Here is a 23,619-nt window from a genome sequence, read left to right as displayed (position 1 = left end):
TGTAGGCGCCTTTTCCCAACAGCATCTGCTCACTTTGTGTCTGACTCTGTGTCCCATTCGATAATTCTTGAAACACTTCAGACATTCCGTCATTATCGTATGTGTTGTTGAATCTGTGATCAGTGGCCTTCAATGTTACCGTGAGACCCACTGAAGGGCTCCGATGACGGTTGTGTTTTTCAGCAATCAAGTATTTCTAACTGAAGGGATGGACATTGTCTTTTGGGCATAACGCGCTGCACATTAACAGACCCCAGAGCAGTGTGAACGTGACTAAGAGGCGCTGGGAGCCAGGGCGCCCACGCGGCTCGCTTTGCTGGATCCCGGCTCGGGCAGAGACACCGAGAGCTGACAAGAGCTACACAGCCCGGGGGCCCGCTCTGATACGCAGGCCAGGGAGCAGCAAGGCCGGGCGCCGAAGACCCCTCACAAGGAGCCAAGACAACTCACGCCAAACACAAGAGACACCCGAGGGAGTGAGAAAGCAGCCCCAGGAGCGCGGTCTGCCCTGCCAGCGCTGACACGGGGCTGCCCCACAGGACACCGGGTCCCCACGGACAGGGTGAGGCAGGCAAACCCCGCACCAGGAGGAAAGGCCAGGGGCAACAGGAAACCCACACTGAGGAGGACGTGCATCCGGGCCCGACACTCGCGTCTGGGGCCCCCGGGCCCTTCCTGCCCCTCCGCGGAGCGCCACGCCAAGACCCCCGGGGACAGACCGCAGGGAGCGGGTGACAGGCTCCCGCCCAGCGCCAGCAGCCAGGACCCAGCACGCGGGCGCTGGGCGGTGCCCCCAGGCCGCGCTGTCACCCTTCAGGCTTGTCACCTTCCTGAGCCAGAGAGGAGCCCGCCACCTCCCGAGGACGGTACTGTTCCCAAGGTTCAAGATGCCCCACGGGGAAACGGGAAAGCTGGCCACAGATGGACATTCCGGAAGCAAAGGGAGGTTCCTGGCAGGAAGGGGTCTGCTTTTAGCAAGTCAGACTGGGGAGGGTAGAGGGGGCCTGCCGCCACCCTGAGCCGCTGTGAGAGTTGGGGCCCTGGCTTCGTGGATGCCAGATTATTGTTAAAATGAAGCCACAGAGCACAGACATCTGTAGCATGTTCCACTTAAAAACCACTATTGTAAGAATGTACAAAAACCAACCAACAGACAACAGAAAAAAGGCAAAAGACACCCAGTTAACTGAACAGTAAGAACTCTGATGACTAAAAACACAGCAAAAACACACATCATTAAACAAGAAAACACAAAGTCGTGACCACAAAGCCCCCTCCCCCACCACTGGTGGCCCCAGGAGGAAGGGCAGCCTCCCGTGTGCGCCAGGGGAACACGCAGCCCCATGGGGAAGCGCTCCTGCCCAGCACCCAGCAGCAGGCGGGCAGGCCTCCTGCCCAGAGCAGCCCAGGGGACGTTACCTCCTCTCGGCTCCACGCAGGGGTCCGCGCCCACGACCGTCCACACCCTCACCCGTGGGTGAGAGCCCCCAGCTGGGGACAGGAGCAGAGGCAGCCTGAGCGCAGGGGGGCTGCAGGGCAGCGGGGCACCGGCCCCTACACGTGGCGAGCACGGCAGACAGAGCGGGCGGGGGCCGTACCTTGAGGTCCCTGTGGATGATGGGCGGCTTCTGTCTGTGCATGTGCTGCACCGCCCTGCACGTCTGGTAGAAAATCTTCAGGACAGTGTCACACGAGAGCGGACCTTTAGATTCGACTTTTTTTAAAAATTCCACCAGCTGCCCTAAAAGAGAATCAAACTCACATCACCAGGGAACTGCTGAAGCTGGTGCCCAGGCCTGCTGCCCTCCTGCACCCGCCGTGGTGTTGCCCTCCCTGCCCTCCGGCCAGCACCCAGTCGGGGTTACAGAGCCCTGGAGGGGAAGCCTGCCCGCAGTGGCAGAGGCCTCCGACCACAGAGCCTTCGTGACACAGCAGCCACAAGGACCACGACCCCGAACGTGCACGTTCTGGCAGACACCTCTGGGGAAATGACTGCTGAGCTTCCCTAGTCAACAGCGGTCCTCGGCTGCTCGCCTGAGATCTCAGTGGACCCGCCCTCCACCTCTGGGCCCCACCCCAGGCTGCACCCCGAGGGGTCCCCGCCTCAAGGTGCTCCTTCCTGTCTCTGTGGCGCAGGGACCTCCGTCCTGCTGAACTGGCTGGAGCCCGGGGCCACTGGCCCTCTCCACAGGGGCTCCCTCCGCAACCGTGTGCTGTCTTTGTTGGGCCAGCTTCCCAGGACCCACGACTCACCTGCCTTGGGCCCCCGACCCTGTTCTTGCCCTAGACATCCCAAAGCCTCTTCCAAGAGTCCTGCCTACACACTCCTGTCCAGGGCCCCGGGGTGCCGCCACTCCCAGAGGTGAGCTCCGCACGTTATGGGACCCCTGGCCCCACTCGACGTGGAACAAAGAGAAGCACCACACAGCCGCAAGGCCCCCATGAGCCCAGCCCCACCCCAGGAAGCCTTCCGGGGGTGCACATGAACGTGCAGGGCGTGGGTGCAGCAGGCTTGCAGGCAGGAGCCTGCCTCATAAGCTCACACACGATGCTGGCTTCAGTGAGTAGGCACCGCTTTCTTGCAGGTGAAGGACAGTGATGCCAACCACCAGCCACGTGGAGAGCCCCAACCTGAGCTGAGTGCCCACGGTGCGCGCCCAGGAGAGGCGCCCGCGAGCACGGCCAGCGCCGCACAGGACCCCAAACGCCAGTCCCCACGGGAGCCCAGGCGCCCACGCTGCTGGGACAAGAGCACCACACACCCCGGGTCCTGTCTTCACCTGGGATGGGGTCCCGGTCCCCTCCACTCAGGGTGGGGATCCTGTACTCCTGGCTGTGGTCCCCAAGACCCCCGCAACCAGCAACCACCACACCCCATTTCTGCTCTTCTTCGCAGAAAGACTCCCACACTCACGGCCCCCGTCCTCTTCCTGGGACACTCCTCTGGGGGCTGTGACCCCTTGGGGAGCTTTCCTCCCTCCTTCGGGGGAGCCCCCTGCCTCAGTCTCCCGCGCTCTCCCCTGGCTTCATGGCAGCCCCACGCACAGCCAGTGACGGATGGACAAGCAGGGCGTCTGGGGGCTCCTGCCCTAGCTCCAAGCCCTCTGGCCAGTCCTCCACGCCTGCCGGGCCTCAGAAGTCCTGCCCAACTCCAAGAGCTGTCTTGCCCACACGGGTCCAGCACAGGGCAGAGGTTCAGTTGTGGGATGAGGAGCCCAACCCTCCAGGCGGGGACCCTGCTTCTGCCGCTGACAGAAGCCTCACCTCTCCTGGGGAGCCTGGCACCACTGCCCGCCCACTCGCCCGCTCTGCCCCAAGAAGTTCTGAGAAAGCACCGGCTCCCCACTGCTGTCAGGAGACACAAGTCTTCCTCTCAGAACATAGCAAGTGCGACCACCTTGAGCTGGTGAGGTTGCAGGCCCACCTCCGCGGCCCTGCCCACCCCAGCCCCACCGGGCCACTTCCAGCCACTTCCCGACCACGGCTGCTTCCTGCTGCCTGATGGCCCCGACAGCGCAGCCGCCCCTCCGCAGCCCCAGCTCTGCTCTCAGCCCGGCAGGGGGGTGAGGGGGTGGATGCAGCCACTCAGAGAGCTCCCACCAGACAGGAAGCCACTCTCTCCCTGACGACCACGCGTCTCTGGAGAGGAGACCCCAGGAGCCGTCCCGCCTGCTGGGTGGTCCCAAGCCGCAGGCACCTCACCTCTGCAGAGCTCCATGAGCAGCAGGAACTCCGCCTGCCCAGTGTCCGACTCCTCTTTTCCTATCGATGCTGCAGAACAAAACTGGACAATATTTGGGTGGCCTGAAAGTTTTTTCTGCAGGTGTCTCGTTAAAGGAGAATGCGTAAGTCTGCATGTTTAAAAACAAATATATACATAATATTAAGACACTGAAGTCAGAACACTGACTCCAACTAAGGACAATCTGAGTGCGTAACCACAAAAACAGCATGGGGAGCAGGTGGAAGGCAGCCAGGAGGACAGGAAGACATTGGACACAAGGGAAAGGGAAGGTGCTGAAGAACCCCCACCCCCACCCCCCCCCGCCACCGGCCACACACCTGGCCAGGGGCTGGGTGGGGTAGCAGGTAGAGGGTGTAGTGCAGGTGAGGCTGAAGGAGGCCACAGGAAGCCCAACACGGTGAGGACCCTCAGGCCCGGAGGCTGGCAGGCTCACAGTGGACAGAGCTTCAAGATGGAGAACAGATTCTGACAGCAAAGGGCGAGACCCCAGTTCCAGGGAAACGCGTGTGGGAGTGGAGAGCCAAGCCAAACAAGCCTGCAGATCAGGCTCCATGCACGGACGCCCAGGGCCCCTGCCCTCTGGGAAGGGTGAAGGCACCGGGGGCTGCTCAGAGAACTTGGAGCCCACGGGAGCCAGGGCTGGCGAAGAGCTGAGGGCAGAACTACTGGCCAGGAGCCAGGCACCACATCAGGTCACTGGGCAAGCAGCAGGGCGGAGGCAGGGAGCTGCCCACCCCCAGTTTGAGACCTCTTGGCAGGAATGACGCTGTTGCTCCCAAGGCTGTAAATCTCTTACCATTACTCTGAGAGTAAAGAACAAGGAAGAAAACTCCTTCCTACTAGACACGGGCTACGGGCAAGTCCAATGAAGCAAACAGAGAGGGTGTCCCCGAGCAGCTGGCAGCCGAGGGCAGCCACAGCCGGCCGCAGGCCTCCCCACGGGGCCATGCTCGTGCTCAGCCCTGGAAAAGGATACCATGAAACACACTTCCTGAATGATGGCTCTGTTCTTCTCCTCTTCATTGGACAGCAATCTCTGTAGCGGGAAATAACGGATGAGGAAAGATTAAGGGCCTTATCTGTCTGCTCTCACCGAGCACACACAGTGCATCTGAGGGTTGTCCCCGCCTGACTGTGAGTTAACATCTGACCCACAGAGAAACCTGACAGGTTAAAGGACCTCAGAAATGGTCCTCTGTGATCCAAGAACATAAGACAAACTAAAAACAGTAGGTTTCTCACCCAACAGGCTGGAGGAAAATGAGAGATGCAGGTCTACTTCTGGACCCGAGAGTCCAAGTGCACGCCCCCAGCCCAGCCAAACCCCATGACGGTCACTGCCCCTGAGGCTAAGCAGGCCCCCTGAGAGTCTCAGGACAGACCACAAAGTGCACCCAGCACCCCACCCGAGAGCCCAGCTCACAGACACACTGTGCACGCGTCACTTTACACGAGTGGCTTTCAAATGCCTGGTGTTCCTGGAACCCTTACTTTGGCAGCTCTGACTCCCCTCCCCTGGCCGCCCCAAAGCTGAAACCCACAGCTTTCAAGTCCTCTAAGGCTGCAGAAGAAACAAGTGTAACAAATAGACACAGACTGTAAGAAAGAAACATAAACTAAAGGGGCGGGGATAAACCTCTGGAAACTGTCACTTAGAAATTAATTTCCTTTAAAATACAGGAAAACCCACAAAAGCTCATCCCCTTTATTACCTTCAATGCATACTCTCTGCCACTTCCCAGATCTTGAGCTTCATACACAAATGCAAACCCTCCTGAAAATTAGAAAAATACACAGCAGTTTTATTTAACATTTAGCTGTAAAAAATACCTTGACTGAGAAAAGGTACAAACTGGACTGTGGCCAGGAGTCTGTGTTCCGCCGTGATGGTGGCCCTGGTCTGTGTGACTGCCTTCTACACACCCTGTTCACAGACAGAGACCAGGGCAGGAAAATCAACACAATCGATGCCAGTTCTCTGGAAACAAGTGACTCGTATCACACACAAACATGGAGGAGAGAATTCCTCACAGATCGTTAATTCTACGTAAAACAAAATGTTAGCAAATTAAACCCAACAACTATAAAAAAGGATAATACATCACAACTAAGTAAAGTTGGTTTAATCAATGTAATTAGATTATTTTTAGTTTGACTTCTTAGTCTTCCCTAGCTTCCTACAGTGGAAAATTTCACCATGAAATTTCAAACTCTCAGCAAATGGGAACAGAAGGACAGTTGCTCAGCCTGATGACGGCGTCTCTGGAAGGCCCTCCGCCAACACCACACTCGGGGTGGGGTCCTGACGCTTCCCTCTACGACCAGGGCCGGGCAGGCCTCAGGCCTGTTCTCGCCACTGCCATTCAGTATCACGCTGGAGGCGCAGCCAGTGCAATCAGGCAAGAAAGGAAATAAAAGGCATCCAGACTGAAAAAAGACAACAAACAACATGACTGTCTATGTAGACAAGGTGATACCTACTCCTTCAAGTTACTATCAATAATGAATGAGTTTAGGAAGGTTGTGTGATGTAACAGCAACATACAAAAAATCAACCATTTTGACAAACCCTACATTAGGCAAACAGTATGATCCATAAATGAAAAATATGATAAATGGACTTCATTAAAGATGGTTTTTGCTGGTTTTTGGAAACACTGTTGAGAGCTTGAAAAGACAAGTCCCTAACTGGACTTCGCAAATCACACATCTGGCAAAGGACCTCTATCCAGAAAATATACATAAAATCCAAAGTTCAGTTCAACAACATTTTAAGGGGCAAAATATACGAAAAGACACTCAACCAAGACAAATAGCTGGCAAGTAACCACATGAAAAAATGTCATTACCCACCAGGGACATGCACATTTAAATCACAAGGACACTACTATATGCCTGTTAGAGCGTCTAAACATTTTAAAGCCGACCTACCAATTATTGATTGAGGTGTGGAGCAACTGCACGCTTGTTTACAATGCCCACAGGAATTCAGAATGGTGTCATCATTTTGGAAGACAGTTTGGAGAGTTCTTCAAAAGCTAAACACACATCAACTCTACAGCTCTGCCATCACATTATGAGTATTTACCCAGGAAAAAGAAATGCACACGTCCTCACAAAGACTCGTACACACATGTTCATAGCAGCCCCAGCAGGAACAACCCGTGTCCATCAATGGTTGAGTGGATGGAGCGGCCACCCTCGAGTGACCAGATGCATTGCTGCTGACATGCAGCAGCAGGACTGCGAGCAGCCACGCTGAGGAGCGGTAGTCAGGAAAAGAGTGTGCACACGTGACCTCATTCACAGGAGACCCGAGAAAACACAGAGGAATCACAATAACAAAAAGCAGATGAGCAGTGGCTTGGGGGGTGTGGAGGAAAACCGTGGAGGCGATGGGTTTGTTCACCACCTTCACAGTGACAGCTGTGTAGATATACATGCACACACACACGCACACATTAACACACACATAGAACATACTTACAGTGTTTTGACATATATGCAGAGCTACTCTGTCACTTTTATCTCAACATAGCTGTTAAAAAATCAAATAGGTCCATATAAAAAATAGATTAAAGGAAATAAATGAAAATCCAGAAAACAGAAACAGAAAAACAGATGGCTTCACTGGCGAATTCTATCAAACATTTAAGTGAAGAAAGTACAACAACCTCACACGAAATCTGTGCCAAGAGAGAATAGTTCCCAGAGTCTTTTTTGAGGCAGAGAAAACAATAAGCATACAATTACAGATCAAAAGCACTCATTAACACAGAAATCAAAAACCATCAGAAAACACTAGGCGTGATTCTGGCAATACGCAGGAAGGACAGTGCATTACGACCACCCAGGAATGCACACTGTAAAAGGGGGGCAGGTCACCTCGACAGACGCCAAGAAGGTTTCTGCCCATGCGCAAAACCCAGTCATGATCCTTCAAAACAGTAAAACTTTTAAAAATGTTCAGCAAACTAGGAATTGAAGCAGAAACTTCTTCAATCTAAGAATGGCAACCACGAAAAACTAACCGCTAACACAAGACTTAAAGGTCCTCTCTAAGATCAAGAACAAAGCAAAGATTTCTGCTGCTCTCAGAGCCACAATACAACATTTTATCGGTGAGCCTAACAGTGCAAGAAAGCTAGAAAAATAAAGAATGGAGGACCTAAGACTGCTTTTACTTGCAGATGATAAGACAATGAAGCAAACACTCCTAAGGACTCCACCAAAAACGTCCAGGACAGAAGGGCAACCTCAGCAGGGCTACCAGATCCGTGGGACCATCCTCAGGCCTCCGCTGCAGCCAGACCGATACCACCGCACCTGCTCAGACATCAAGCCCACTGCTGCCCGGGGCCACCCCCCTGGCCACAGCCCCGCAGGGCCTGGCCCAACTCCCCTCACCTCACTCCCCTGAACCGCCCCCCACCCCGTTTCTTCTCCCCAGAGTTCTCTGATACCTGACTCTATCTGGATACTTGTTTACTGTCTCTCCAACTAGGCCGCAAGCTCGAAGCAGAAATGTCGTCCGAGTTGTCTGCATTGCTGTCACAGGCACCCAGGACAGTGTCGGACACAGTGGGCAACCAGAATGGTGTGCTGAGCAAACCAGCAGACCACCACAACAAACTCTTCAGAGATCAAAACACAGTCACTTACATTTAACACCCCCACAGCAAGATTACGCAGTCTGAACACAGCGCCTGCAGAGGAAGTACAAAGATGAGCAGGAAGTCCGTGCACTAGTTCACGGTGGTGGCTGCCTCTAAAGAGAGATACAGAAATGCAGCGGGGGCAGGGGGTCAACGGAACCTTTACAACATCTGTGGTGCTTCACTGTCTAGAAAAGGTGTGGAACCAAAGATGACTTTTTAAAAGTTGGTGGTGGTTAAGTCGTGTCCGACTCTTTCAACCCCATAGGCCGTAGCCCGCCAGGCTCCTCTGTCCATTGGATTCTCCAGGCAAGAATACTGGAGTGGGTTGCTATTTCCTTCTCCAGGGGATCTTTCCCACCCAGGAATCAAACCTGGGTCTCCCACATTGCAGGCAGATTCTTTATCAACTGAGATACAAGGGAATCCATTTTCAAAGTTAGTATTTATTAATTCTGGATAGCAGGGACAAAGGTGTCTGTTCTGTTGTTACTCTTTCTACTTTTCTGCATTTAAAAAATTTTTCCTAACTCAGAAAAAAAAATTTCAAATTTTGTTGTATAGCTACAGTAATGAAGATTGTGTGGTATTGGTGGACAGACAGATTGTAGATCAATGGAACAAAAAAGAAAAGCCCTAGAAACAGAACCACACAAATATGCCCAAATTGCAAAAGTAGTTTCAGAAGGATGGTATTTTCAACTGGACACAGCTCCAGGCAAAAGAAAGAAGAACTTCAGTCTAAACTCACACGTTAACTCAGAGCACACAAGTGGCAAGCCACGGGACAGCACAGGAGAGGATCCTGCAGATGCAGGGCTCCAAGTTTTCAGACGAGACAGCAAAAGCAGGACTCCGGAACAAAAAGCGACAGAACAGACTTCATCAAAGTTAGAGCCTTGGATGCACAAGAGACCCTGTTAGGAGGCCAGAAGAAAAGTAGCCTGAGAGAAAACACCTGGCAACCACACTGGACAGAGGACTCAAGAAGCTCTCAAAATTCAACATGAAAGATGATTGGAAAAGAGGCAGAGGACACGAAGAGACATTTCACCTGTGAGGATGAGCAGGTGAAAATAAGCAAAGCATGAGCTTTTAGGGAAACGCAAACTAAAGCCTCAATGAGACATCATCACACACCTGCCAGAATGACCACCAAAGACAACACAAAACGCTGGCAGAGACGCAGAGACTCAACTGCGTCCCCCGAGAAGTCACGAGCTGAAGCCCTAACCCCAACACGGCCGCATCTGGAGACAGGGTGTGCAGGGAGTTGACTGAAGTTCAATGAGGCCAGAAGTTGGGGTCCCTATGTAACAGGACTGGGGTCCTCAGAGTAAGGGGGAGCGAGAACAGCCAAGGGGAGAGACCTCCCTAGGAGCCTGCCAGTTCCCTGGCCTCAGGCTCCAGCCCCAGAGGCAGGAAGGCGAAGCCGCGTTTACACACCCAGCCTACGGCAGGTGCAGCGCCCGAGCACAGGCAGGCGCCCCTCCGCCCATGGCCAAGCGCAAACAGCACAGCTCTAGAGACAGGTTGGCAGCTTTCTAAAAACAAGACACCAACTGCCACGTGACCCAGCACCTGCGCACTCATTCCAGAAAAATGAAAACACAGTCATACAATAACCTGTACGTGAATGTTTATAGCAGCTTTATTTCAAATGATCAAAAACCTGGAAACAACCCAGATGTCCAGTGGGTGAAAAGTTGAGCAAACTATGGTGTATCCACACCATGGACTGCTCTGCAGAGACAAAAAAAGTTAGGACACAGCAACGTGGATGGTCCCCAGAGAATCACGCGGGGTGAAAGCAGCCAATTCTGAGAGGATGCACGTGATCCCATTTACACAGACTTCTTCAGAGGACAAAGGACAGATGGGGGCAGGTCAATGCTCTTCAGGGGTCCACAGGGATCCCCATCAGGACAGACACTTCGAATCCTGGCTGTGACCACAGTTTTTCTAGACATTGCCACTAGGCAGTGTACGCAGACCTGTCTGCATCTTTTCTTCCAACTCCACGTAAGTCTACAATGACCTCAAAAGGAAAAGTTTAAAAAAAAACAGAACCACCAGCATATAAAACACATAAAGGGATACCCTGGCTGGGTGCTGCTAAGACAGTTGTGACTGGGTATGTTCTGGACGGAGCACAAGCTGGAATCAAGATTGCTAGGAGTAATATCAATAACCTCAGATATGCAGATGACAGCACCCTTATGGCAGAAAGTGAGAAGAACTAAAGAGCCTCTTGATGAAGGTGAAAGAGGAGAGTGAAAAATCTGGCTTAAAGCTTAACATTCAGAAAACTAAGATCATGGCACCGGGTCCCATCACTTCATGGCAAATAGATGGGGAAACAGTGAAAGACTTTATTTTGGGGGGCTCCAAAATCACTGAGGGTGACTGCAGCCATGAAATTAAAAGACGCTTCCTCCTTGGAAAAAAAGCTATGACCAACCTAGACAGCATATTAAAAAGCAGAGACATTACTTTGCTGACAAAGGTCCATCTAGTCAAAGCTATGGTTCTTCCAGTAGTCATGTATGGATGTGAGAACTGGACTATAAAGAAAGGTCAGCGCCAAAGAATTGATGCTTTTGAACTGTGATGTTGGAAAAGACTCTTTAGAGTCCCTTGGACTACAAAGAGTTCCAACAAGTCAATCCTGAAGGAAATCAGTCCTGAATATTCACTGGAAGGACTGATGCTGAAGCTGAAGTACCAATACTTTGGCCACGTTATGTGAAGAACTGCCTCATTGAAAAAGACCCTGATGCTGGGGAAGATGGAAGGTAGGAGCAGGAGGGGACAACAGAGGATGAGATGGTTGGATGGCATCACCAACTCAATGGACATGAGTCTGAATAAACTCTGGGAGTTGGTGATGGACAGGGAGGCCTGGCGTGCTGCAGTCCATGGGATCGCAAACAGTCAGACACGACTGAGCAACTGAACTGAACTGATGTTCTGGAATTAAGAAATGGCTTACCTTCACTTCCCCACACACGTGTGTCTCTGTGTATGTATGTTATATAAAAACCGGATTTGGATCTAAAACAGATACTCCCAGGTTTATCCATAAGTAGTCAGGAAATTCTCATTATACCATAGTTAAAAAAAAAAAAAATACTCCCACAACTCCTGCCCCCCCCCAAAAAAAAAAAGAAAAAAAGATTTTAACAAACATTTCACACACAAAAAAAAGATACACAAGTGACTAATGGGTGAAAAAATGTTCAACACAGTACCATGGAGAAGATGCAGATTCAGCCACTGCACGCCCTGGAGAATGGGTATAATCAGGACACTCACACACTGGGGAGGCCGTGGGGCAGGAGGTGGCAAAGCCCCAGTGGAGAGGGTTTGGCTGTTTCATGTAAAGTCAACCCTCCATCCGACTAGAAGCCCACAATCCACTCCTGGGCATTTTATCCAAAAGAAAGGAAAACACATGCACACGCGCACACACAGTAAAAAATGTCCTTGGGAGCTTTATTTTTCACAATCCCAAACAGGAAAACACACCAAGGTCCACAGCAGGAGAGGGCCAACAAACTGCAGCAGGAAAGGGAACCGAGTTTCAAACCCACGAAGCCACCCCAAGCACACCCGGCCGCCACGGCCCACACGGAGAGGCCACAGCCACCCATACCACTTGCTCTGCGGTAGCCGCCAGCTTCCTCCATCCACTGGAGCCTCAGGCTCCCCTGCCGCTGGGTATCCTGCCGTCTACACCAACTGTCTTGCTGTATCTCACTGTTCGCTGAACCCAGAACAGGCGAGGTGCGAGCAGGGAAGCTGGAAGAAAACTCCAGGAACGGCAGGAACAGGAGACACGTTTATTCTCTCCGGGCTGGCCCCAGTGCAGACGCAAGGGCTTTTCAGGTGGGGCTTATAAGTGCTTATAGACCAAAAGTGGCCCATGGCCAAACAGGGGGCGGAGGGGGCGGGGCATCATGACGCGCATGCGTGCTGCCGTAAGTGAGCCCGGCTGCCGTATACCACGTGTTTACAAAACGTGGGGCGAGAGGCTGACCCCACCATCCTGGCTAAGTTGCTCTTTCCCTACACCCTTTAAAATGAGGAGGGTGGGGGCAGCTGGAGTCCAGCAGGGCCTCCGAGGTGGCGGGTGACCATCCCTCCCACAGCGCAGGGTCACAGACAGGGGCCAGGGGAGGTGGGGCCCGCTGGCGGGACAGCAAGCCACAGGCCGGGTGACGCCGCAGCGTGGGAAGCAGGTCAGGTGACCTTGACACGCTTTGTCAGCACTGCTGCTGAGAAGCAGATACTTCCATGGAGCAGAATTCCAGGAGCCCCACTACACACACACTCATCACCCTCCTGCAGGGACAGGCACGCTCACACAGACGCGGGCCCTGAAGGGGAGCAGACCCAGACAGCAGGAGGAGGAGCGCGCCTCCCCGCAGAGTCCCGCCCAGGGTGACCTCCCCTGGCCCGCTTCACGTGCCCACAGACGTGTGCTGGGGAAGGACCACAGGCCTCGAAGTGCAGCAGCCTCTGCACTGGGCTCCCAGCTGGCCCCCAGCAACCCCGCGCCAACAGCTGCTTTTACCGGGATTCCCTCTGGACACCGCTCCCTGCAGGACACACCTGAGATGGACCCACGCCTTCCCTCGGACCAAAGCCTCTTGTGGGCTCCCGCCTGACTCCACCATCACCCCTGGTGGCCTGGCAAGCTCCCAACAGCCCTGAGCTCAGCACCAGCACTATGACTGCCCCCATGTAGCCAGGACCCCCACAAGTGCTGCTGTGGGGGGTACTACTGTTTTACGCTGGGCACCATGACCACAATTAAAGGCCAACCTTGAAGCCGCCCACATGCAGGGGCAGGGCCAGCTGAGGGGGACACGAGGCGGGGCCACCGCGCCCTGAGGGCCACAGGCAGCCGCCCGAGCCCACAGCCCTGAGGTGAGAGCTGGGTGTGTGCTCCGCGGTATCTGGGAGGAGACAGCCACTTGGAACCCTCCCTGGCAGAGAAGGGTCCCCACACTCAGGCCTCCAGGCCCAGGGTCAAGGGCAAAGACACAGGGATGACAAGACCCCAACGCTCAAGAGAGAAGACACCAGAACTACAAGACCAGCGAGCCATGGGGCTCAGGGCTCAGCCACGCTTCCCAAGTGGAAAGGGGGGTCCACAGGGGCCACCACAGCCCAGCGGCCCCTGACAAGCCCCCCAAGGCACCATGCAGTGGGGCCCTGCAAAGGAGGGCCCAGTCCTCTCCCCCATCACGCCCACCTCAGTCCACATCACACACCACCCCCGTGCCCTCCTGCAGTCAGGACAGGCCCCGCGGGCAGAGGAGAAACCCGCAGGAGCTGTGGAGCAGCAACAGGGCCTCAGGAGTGGACCCAGCCTGGGAGCTGGCGGGCGTGCGCCTTCACACCTCCTTGGGCCAGCATCACCCACAGGGAACACGGACTCTGCGCAGGAACCACATTAAGTTCATCCAAGACCACTAACACCACGCCCAGCACACACGTGTCCAAGCAGACACATGGTGACTGATGGAGCTCACGGGACATCTGACCAGAGACCACACCACAGCTGCGCAGCCGTGCTTGCCTCCCGAGCGCCCACATCCACCCCCAGGAGCAAGGCCACACAGCGGACTGGCCCCGCAGAGCTGGCAGCCCTGAGATAGAGCTCCTCAGCAGCAGCGATCCCTCACTCTCGGCCTTTCTGGTGGAAGAAGGCGTGAGCACACAGCATCCAAGCAGGAGGACACGCCGGTGCCCCCGGGTCACTCAGCCGGGCAGCTCTGACGTCGGGGGTTCCCAGCATTTTGCTTTCGTGTGCGTCAGTCGCTCAGTCGTGTCCGACTCATGGACTCTGCGACCTCATGGACTACAGCTCACCAGGCTCCTCTGTCCACGGAATTCTCCAGGCAAGAATACTGGAGTGGACTGCCATTCCCTTCTCCAGGGGATCTTCCCGACCCAAGGATCGAACCTGGGTCTCCTGACTGCAGGCAGATTCTTTACCGTCTGAGCCACCAGGGAAGCCCGTTTGTTCTTAAAAAGTGAAAATTTAGAACAAACTCTGAAAAGCTATCTAGCTCCACAGTTCTACTCAACAACCCATTTCAGGCTATAAATTGCAAAAAGCTATGAAAACCAATGCTTTCTCCCTAAATCATTTGAGAGCAAAATCTGATGAAAAACTCAGCTGGAACAACCCCGACATGAACTGATGATATGAGACTATTTGAAGACCTAATTACCCCACAATGAGAATACTTACTTCATTACAGGAGTATTGAATATTAGTACATTTCATGACGCGATTGTTTCCCAAGTCTCAGCGCTTATATCCCAGGACCTACAGGCTACACTCTACCTTTCGAAAACCTGAAAAATTCTGCAGTTGTCCATATAGGTACCCAAAAGTTTTGAACTGAACCTTCCCCATATTTATAGAAGACAACCGGAAGCCCACAGCCCACGTCCTAAGGTTGCTATTTTATGTGAAGGACTTCATACAGGTTTCCTACTGTCCCAGTTCAAAACAGTTTCACGAGCTTCAGAAGCCCTGGGCTACCACTTCAGTTTAAGTGCAGGAAATCCACGGCTCCTGACCTGCTGCGAGAACGAAGGGAAGGAGGGCTACACAGCTAGGGTGCCCGCTCTCCCTGTTCTTCATCCTGGGGGTCAGGCCACTGACAGGAGCTTCCTCTCTCCCTGAACCCCCCCCCGCCCCCCCCCCGCACTTTGTTGACCTCTGGTCATCAGAGCCTGTGTCTCACCTGAACTTCCACAAGGTAGAGACCGTGTGCTGAGCACTGTGACTTTCTTAAAGAATCAAAATACTTGCCTGGTATTTTCAGAATAAATGAACTGATGGGGGGGGGGGGGCACACTTCTCATTACTAGATACACTAGCCTCCACATCGGAAAGAACCTGAGGTTTTCTCACCCAGTCACACCCAAAATCTGTTTCTGACAGTGGAGAAAAAGTGTGTGGTGGTGCTCTGGCCTTAGCACCACCTGAGGCCTTTAGGAAGGAGGGCACTAGAACAGCCAGCACTCCTAAGCTCAAACTGAGCACAGGTGGCAGCAAGGGTGCGAGGTGGTAAGTTCCGCTTCAGCACCGGCCCCAAAGCCACGCCTTCAGCTGGTAAGTGCAACGGCTAGAGGAATCTGCCGGGCCAGACAAAGGAGCAAAATCTGGCCGAGGAAGCCGGGCTGCACCAACAGGGGTGAGAAACTCTGCGTGAAGTAAAGAGGACATTCAGAAAGCCAGAGAGGGCATGCGGAAGTACCGAAGACGGCCCTGACCGGCCTGCCAAGCAAGGTCCGCAACGGTCACACCTGTTGGCTCGTCCTGATGAAACTCGCCTGGGGTCTCAGACAGAGGTCGGGGAGAGGGACGATCAGGGGCGAAGAGGCAGCGCGGCAAGCTGACACCGCACAGTGTGTCCCCGCACCTGAGGAGGCCAGGACTACCCACGCCCGAGCGCCTGTCTGCCAGGGGGCCGGCCCTGCCTCCGCCGACCCACCGTGGCCCTCGGAGCAAGAGGGGCCACGGCTTCGCCTGCTCCCGCCGCACCGCCCGCCTCCAGACTCCAGCCTCCAGTGGTGTGGGGTCCCGCCGCCGGGCTAGCCTCCGCCCTGGCCGGGGGTCGGCCCACACCCGCCGGCAGGACTGCCACGGCCCGGCCTGACCCCGAGCCTCCGACAAGGAAGTGCCCGACCCGCGGCCGGCCTCCTCCCCCGCAGTCGCCGCCCTACCGGCCGCGGCCGCCCTCACCTTCGGCCAGGACCCGGCGCACCCGCAGCCGCAGCTCGCCCATCTCCACCGTCTGCCCCACGAAGTCCGTCTGGTCGCGGCCGGCCGCGCCCCCCAGAGAGCCCGGGCCCGCCAGGAAGTCGAGCGCGGACTGCAGCAGCGACATGGCGGCGGCCCGCGGCGGGCGCCGGCCCGAGGGCTCGGGGTCCGCGCGCGTCCGGGTGCGCTCGGCAACCGCCGCTCGCGAGCCGCACCAGCTTCCGCCCGACGCCGCGACGCAGGCGCGGGGGTCGCGACCCGCCCGGAAGAGCACCGGCGCCGCACTTCCGCCGCGCGCGGGGCCGCGCGTGCGCGGCGCCGCGGCCTCGGCGGACTTCCGGGTCGCGCGCCTGCGAGCCTCGGGCGGACTTCCGGGTCGCGCGCCTGCTGGTCGCTGCGGTCGCCCCTCGGAGGTCTCGCCCCAGGCCTGGCGCCCAACCGTTCCTGCGTGGCCGTTTCCGCGGAAGCTGGCGCTTGGGAGCTCCCGGGGCAGGTCTGCGCGGCGGGAGCAGCGGGCTGTGTGCGCGGAGCGCCGGGGCGCTGGCAATGTCCGTCTTTTTGCTTTGGTTCCCACTAAAGAACTGAAAAGCTCAATTTTAGAAACCGAGATTGGTAGCTTCTGTAGAAAAAAGTCAGATCTGGCGGCACTGGACCCAGACTCCCGGGTGTCGCCCACCACCTAGAGCTGCCCCCTCAGGTAAGACAGCACCGCTCGCCTGGCCCCTGGGCCGCTTCCTGGTCCCGGCGCGAGGCCTTGGAGCCGGATCGCCAGACAGCATTGTCATCCGCCCGGAGCTTAACAGAGATGTCTCTCCAGACAGATTAGCGTGTGTTATCCTTGTAATAAATCAGGTTAGTTCGTACAGGGCTTTACTGCTTGCCACATCCTTTTGTAAGTGTTCGCCTTAGTGACCCTGGAGCATCTCGGCGAACTCCCACCCCACCCCACCGCCTTTGGGGTGACAAAACGTGCTCCGCAGTGGCATTACATGGCCAGATGGCCGGGGTCTGGATACAGTTAGTGATACAGCTTGAAGTCCACACAAGTCACACGGCTTCTCCAGCCAGTGTTCGTCTGCTAAATGGAATACAAGGATTGGGGGCTCAAGAAGGAGTCAGGTTGTGTTTGGGTGTCCCTTGCCTGGAAAATTCCATGGACGGAGGAGCCTGGTAGGCTGCAGTCCGTGGGGTCGGTACGAGTCGGACCCGACTGAGCGACTTCACTTTCCCTTTTCACTTTCCTGCATCGGAGAAGGAAATGGCAACCCACTCCAGTGTTCTTGCCTGGAGATTCTCAGGGACGGCCGGAGCCTGGTGCGCTGCCATCTATGGAGTCGGACACGACTGAAGTGACTTAGCAGCAGCAGCATACAGGTGGCAGTTGAAGAGAGCCCTGAGGGGACACGGTAGTTAGAAGATGCAGTCCTCAGAGAGGAGGAACAGCCAAGGCAGCAGGAATAAAACGAAGAGCATTGTGTCCCAGGGCCGCAGGAAGATGGGGGGGAGGGAGGGAGGGTAATTAGAAGTGACACATACTGTGTTAAAGTAGGGAAGAGAGTGAAAGTTGTATGTTGGACTTAGCAACAATGAGATCTTTGGTGACCTTGCCAAGAATAACGTTTCATTGGCAAGCTCCCTTTAACCTAAGGGGAGGAGTATAGAAAGAAAGAGAGGGTAAGTGGAGGTAACTCAGTGCCTTGGTGTGGAGAGCGAAAGGGACGGGACAGGTGCACAGTGGTCCCGTAGAAGGTGGGCGGGGATGACATCCAGAGCATAGGGAAGCATTTGCTTTGGAGAATTGCTTCTCATAAAAGGAAATGGAGGAAGGTGTAGTAACTTTATATGTTTTTTGGAATTAAAGTGAAGGAATTCTCTAATGACTTCTCTTTTCCCTGTGAATAAGGAGAAGGAAACATCAACTGAAATTGAGAAGGGAGGTAAGACAGCTAAGATTGAAACAGTGCAAAAAAGATCTAAAGTAGCTTTTGTGGGAAACCTAGTGAATAACACAGGAAAGCATGATGTTGCCCAGGGTGTGTTTGAGTTCAGAGGATGTGGGTTGTGCTGGTGTGACCTACAACCAGGTGCAGATTTCTAGATAGTGTGACTCCCTTGGGGACGAGAGTTTATTCAGACTTTGTATTTTATGTTGATGGAGCACTTTTTATACTGATGCTGCTTGAGGAGCTGCAGTAGCACCATCTTAATCCAGTTCTGTGTCTCTGGACCACACTCCCTCCTGGACTCATAGCCCTGTGTTGTGAGGTGGCTCACCTCACATATGCAGTCTAAGACTGTGTGCACAGTCTTTGTCACCAAACCTGTCCCTCTAGTAGATTTCATAACAAAGACTACAATCAGAAGTTAGAAAGATTAAATAATGATGAATGGGTAAATTCATCAGAAGATGTAACAATCCTAAACAGTTCTGTCTCTGATAATAAAACTTCAAAATACATGAAGCAAAAGCTAATAGTTCTGCAAGGAGAGAAAGAAAAACCCACAGCTGTAGTTGGAAATTTCAATACTACTTTCTCAGATAATGACAGAACAAATACCCAGAAAATGACCAAGGATGTGGCAGAGTTGAGTGATACCATCAACCAACTGGACTTAATGGCCAATTGTAGGATACACATTATCAAATATATAAACAACATTTACCAAGATGTATCATGTTCTGGGCAAATATGTTCCCTGACCACTATGGAATAAGCTGGAAATTGATAGCATATATCTGGAAAATCATCCAAATGTTTAAAAACCTATTGACTCACTTGTACATTACCCATAGATTAAAGGAGAAATCAAAAGGGAAATTAAAATTTTACGCTGAATGAAAAAAATGAAAATGCAGCATTTCAAAAGTTGTCTCAAATCATTCATGTTAATAAACTAGAAAAATAAGAATGAATGAAACTCTTGAGTACAAAAAGGGAAATGATAAGTATCAGAGCAGAAATAAATAAAAGACAATAGAGAAAAATCAATGAAACCAAAAGCTGATTCTTTGAGATGATAAATAAAATGAGTAATTGCTGGCCAGGTTGAACAAGGGAAAAAAAAGATTAACAATATCATAAATGAAGGTGATGATGTCATTGCTAAAAGGGTAATCAGAGAACATGAACAACTTTCTGCCAATAAATTCAATCACTTGCACTAAGGGAACAAATTCCTTGGAAGACAGTGCTAAAACTCACTCCAGAAGAAATAGAAAAACCAATATAGCCCTATAACTATTAAAGCATTGAATTTATAGTTAAAAACTTTTCCTCAAAGAAAACTCCATACCTAGATGGCTTTCCTGGGAATTCCAACAAACTAAAGAAGAAATATTATCAATTCCATAGGGGTTCTTTAAACTGAAGGAAATGTTTGCCAGCTCATTCTATAAGGATAGCATTATTCTAATGCCAAAATTTGACACAGACAACAAAAGAAAGTTGCAGACTAGTATTCTCATAACAGAAATAAAAATTCTTATAAAACATTTTTTAGCAAACTGAATCCAATACTATATAAAAAGGATAATACAACATTGATCAAGTGAAGTTCATCTTAGGAATGCAAAGTTGGCTTAGTGTTCAAAAATGGGTCAATGTAATTTACAGTATTACAGTGAAAAAGGAAACCAAATGGGTCATCTCAAGATTTAGGGACTTCCTTCTGGCTATGATGGTAAGGAATCTCTGCAGTGCAGGAGACCCTGGTTTGATCCCTGGGTCAGGAAGATTCCCCTGGAGAAGGAAATGGCAACCCACTCCAGTATTCTTGCCTGGATAATTCCATGGACAGAAGAGCCTGGCAAGCTCCAGTTCATGGCGTTCAAAGAGTCGGACACGACTAAGCAAATAACGCACACAAGACATAGAAAAAGCATTTGATGGGGACTTCCCTGGTGATCCAGTGGTTAAGACTCCACACTATCACTGCAGGGGGTGCAGGTTCAATCCCACATGCCGTGTGGCCAAAAACAAATTTTTTTTTAAAGAAAAAGCATTTGAAAAAATTCAGCATCCATTCCTGATTTAAAAAAAAAATACTGTTGGCAAGCTAGGAATAAAGTGAAGATTTCTCAGCGTGATAAGGGCATCTATGAAATACCTATAGCTGACATAATGGAATGATGAAAGACTGAATTTTTTTCCCTCCAAGATCAGGAACAAGTATTCAACATTATACTAGAAATTCTAGCCAGTGTAATGAGGCAAGAAATTAAAAGCTTCCAGGTTGGAAAGAAATAAGTAAGATTGTTTATTTGACGATAACATGATAGTCCATGTCAGACTTTCCTCGCCTTGGCCACGGACATTGTGGACCAGATAGTTCCTTATCAGGGTTGAGGAGTGATGTTTCCAGTGCACCATAGGGCCTTTGGCAGCACCTCTATCTCAGCCCCTGGATACCAGTAACATACCACTTGTCACAACCAAAAGCATCTCCAGGCATTGCAATTGTCCCTTAAGGGGGAAATTGCCCTCAGTTGAGAATCACTACTCTAGGTGAAAATCCGTGGAAACTACAAAAAGAGCTACTAGAACTAATGGTTTTAGCAGAGTTATAGAATACAATGTTAATAAACAAACAAAAAAAAAGTTCTATTTCCAAATAGCTAGCAACAAATACTGGAAGTTAAAACTAGAAAAAACACTATTTACAATGGTGTCAACAGATAGTAAATTTTGAAGATAATCTGTAATAGATATGTAAGATTTATAACTGAAAACTAGGCAACTTTGCTCAGAGAACCCTTAATAAGTGGAAAGTTACACAGTATTCATTAATTTAGAAATTTCAGTATTGTTAGTACATCAAATCAATCTATACATTCAATGTCAACCCAGTTAAAATCCTATCATATGTTTTTAACTGACACATGATTTTAAAATTCATTTGGAACAGCATAGGAGCTAGAATAGCCAAAGCAAGTTTGAAGAAGGACAAATTTTTATGACTTACTCTATGTAACTTCAGTTCTTATAACAGTACAGTAATCTAAATAGTGTGGTGTTGGTATAAAGATACATAAGTAGATCAGTGGACCCAAAAGTATAAATATGGTCAGTTGATTTTGAATAAAGGTAATTAATTGGAGAAAGGATAGTCTTTTCAACAAATGATGCTGGAAAAATCAGATATCCATATGTTTAAAAAAGACTTAATCCATACCTTGCATCATATATGGAAAGAAAAAAAAAACGATAAAACTTGTAGAAAGCCACTCGTGAGAGTTTCTAATATGACACCAAAGAACAATCCATAAAAAGGTAGATAAACAACAAAAATGAAGAATAAAAAAAAATAAAAATAATAAAATTTTTTTTAAATGAAGAATAAAAGTAGATAAACAGGACTTCACCAAACTTGGGGACTTGACAATATATGTTGCAGAGGTGCTTCAGCAGGTGAATGGATGAACTGGTACATGGATAAAGCAGTATTATGCAGGGTAAAAGGAAATGAGCCAGAAGCCACAAAAATGACACAGAGGACCTCAGAAGCATGTCACCAGGTGAAAGGAGCCACTCTGAAAGCGCCACATACTGCTGGATTCCAGCTCCATGACGTTCTGGAAAAGGCAAGATGAGACAAGTGGAAACATGGGTGGTTGCCAGGGGCCTGGGGTGGGGAGGGGCGAGTAGAGGCAGCCCAGGGGGACCTCAGGACTGTGAAGCCCTTTCGTGTGACACTGTGAGAGAGAACACAGGTGTGCACTTGTCAACACCCTTAGAGCTACAATGCAACCATGTGTCCGTGTTGCCTCATCACCTGAGCCACGCTAATATCAGACGTTAATGACGGGGAGAGTGGGGCAGGGGAACTGGTGACTGAGTGCTCTGCACTTTCCCTTCAGTTATTCTGCAGACTCAAACTGCTGTGAAAAGCAGTCTGTTGATCTGAATATATATGTGCATCCGTGCTCAGTTGTGTCTGACTCTTTCTGACCCTTTGGGCTGCAGCCCGCCGGGCTCCTCTGTCCACGGGATTTCCCAGGCAGGAATACTGGAGTGGGTTGCTATTTCCTTCTCCAGGGGATCTTCCTGACCCAGGGATAGAACCTGAATCTCTTACGTTTCCTGCATTGGCAGCTGGATTCTTTACCATTGAGCCACCTGGGAAGCTCTAAATATATGCATATATGTACATATACACATACACACATATGTATGAGAGAGAATGAAAAGACAGCCCACACTGGGAGAAAATATCTGATAATACACTTGTATATGGAATATAATATATATGTAGAAAAGTACATACCCTGCACAATCTTCACAGTAATTTCCACACTTCTGAAGGAGCTGAAGTGCTCCTTGTGACTTAGTCCTGGCTTACTTCAGGTGCACCTCCCAGTCTAAGGAAGTGGCAGTCCCAGAAGTGGAATTACTGGATCCTATATTAATTCTCATGGCATCTGGTCCCATTGTTTCATGGCAGATAGATGGGGAAAAAGTGGAAACAATGACAGATTTTATTTTCTTGGGCTCCAAAATCATTGCAGACGGTGACTGCAGCCATGAGATTAAAAGATGTTCGCTCCTTGAAAGAAAGGAAAGGAAATTGAAGTTGCTCAGTCATGTCCGACTCTTCGGAACCCTATGGACTGTAGCCTACCACGCTCCTCTCTCCACAGAATGGGAGAAAATATTTGCATATTATATATCTGGTAAGAGTCTAGCATCCAAAATATAAATAGAACTCTTAAAACTTAGCAGTAAAAAGACTGCCCAATTCAAAAAACAGGCAAAGGACGTGAAAAGACATTTCTCCAAAGAAGATATTCCATTGGCCAATAAACACAACAAAAGATGTTCAACATCATTTGGTTGTATTGGGAAAAGCAAATCAAAACCACAAGACATTCACCCCCCAGGATGGCTATCACACAAATAAATGAAGAACAGCAGCAACTTTTAGCGAGAACATGGAGAAAACAGAACCCCAGTGCACTGTTGGTGGGAATATAAACAGGATAGCTGCTGTGGAAAATAGTACAGAGGTTCCTCAAAATTTTAAATAAAGAATTAACATTGTTGTTCAGTTGCCAAGTCGTGTCTGACTCTGCAGCCTCATCAGCTGTAGCACGCCAGGCTCTCATCCTTCACTAAGTCCCTGAGTTTGTTCAAACTCAGGTTCACTGAGTCAGTGATGCCATCCAACCATCTCATCCTCTGTCGCCCCTTTCTCTTCTCGCCCTCAATCTTTCCCAACATCAGGATCTTTTCCAGTGAAATGGTTCTTTGCATCAGGTGGCCAGCGTATTGGAGCTTCAGCTTCAGTCCTTCCAATGAACATGGAGGGCTGATTTCCTTTAGGATGGACTGGTTTGATCTCCTTGCTGTCCAAGAACTCTCAAGAGTCTTCACCAGCACCACAGTTCAAAAGCATCAATTTTTCAGCACTCAGCCTTCTTTATGTCCACTCTC

At 51.2% G+C, this 23,619-nt stretch overlaps 2 protein-coding genes across 14 annotated transcripts in view; one reads left to right on the top strand and one right to left on the bottom strand.

The window, feature by feature from the left end:
* GAK (cyclin G associated kinase) overlaps positions 1 to 16,439 on the bottom strand; it is a 48,331-nt gene extending 31,892 nt beyond the window's left edge. For 2 of the 5 annotated variants that reach the window (XM_043448518.1, XM_043448520.1), the window contains exons 1-5: positions 16,172 to 16,439; positions 5,458 to 5,519; positions 4,722 to 4,781; positions 3,703 to 3,817; positions 1,599 to 1,741 (exon numbers count right to left, since the gene is read on the bottom strand). In XM_043448518.1, the coding sequence (XP_043304453.1) occupies positions 1,599 to 1,741; positions 3,703 to 3,817; positions 4,722 to 4,781; positions 5,458 to 5,519; positions 16,172 to 16,316 (525 nt within the window). In that variant the 5' untranslated portion in view covers positions 16,317 to 16,439. Of the gene's footprint in view, positions 1 to 1,598; positions 1,742 to 3,702; positions 3,852 to 4,721; positions 4,782 to 5,457; positions 5,520 to 8,208; positions 8,224 to 12,055; positions 12,105 to 16,171 lie in introns of those variants that run through there. The other 3 variants (XM_043448519.1, XM_043448522.1, XM_043448521.1) reach the window with 3 other exon arrangements.
* Positions 16,440 to 16,448: 9 nt separating this feature from the next.
* TMEM175 (transmembrane protein 175) overlaps positions 16,449 to 23,619 on the top strand; it is an 18,882-nt gene continuing 11,711 nt past the window's right edge. For 7 of the 9 annotated variants that reach the window (XR_006265724.1, XR_006265725.1, XR_006265723.1 and 4 more), the window contains exon 1: positions 16,449 to 16,682. The gene's annotated coding sequence lies outside the window, so the exon portion shown is untranslated. Of the gene's footprint in view, positions 16,683 to 20,214; positions 21,771 to 23,619 lie in introns of those variants that run through there. The other 2 variants (XM_043448530.1, XM_043448529.1) reach the window with 2 other exon arrangements.

The sequence above is a fragment of the Cervus canadensis genome, chromosome 26 (genome assembly GCF_019320065.1).
Source record: "Cervus canadensis isolate Bull #8, Minnesota chromosome 26, ASM1932006v1, whole genome shotgun sequence".
Lineage (NCBI taxonomy): Eukaryota > Metazoa > Chordata > Mammalia > Artiodactyla > Cervidae > Cervus > Cervus canadensis.
The sequence above is the reverse complement of the archived record's forward strand: the minus strand, read 5'-3'. Positions and strand labels throughout refer to the sequence as shown.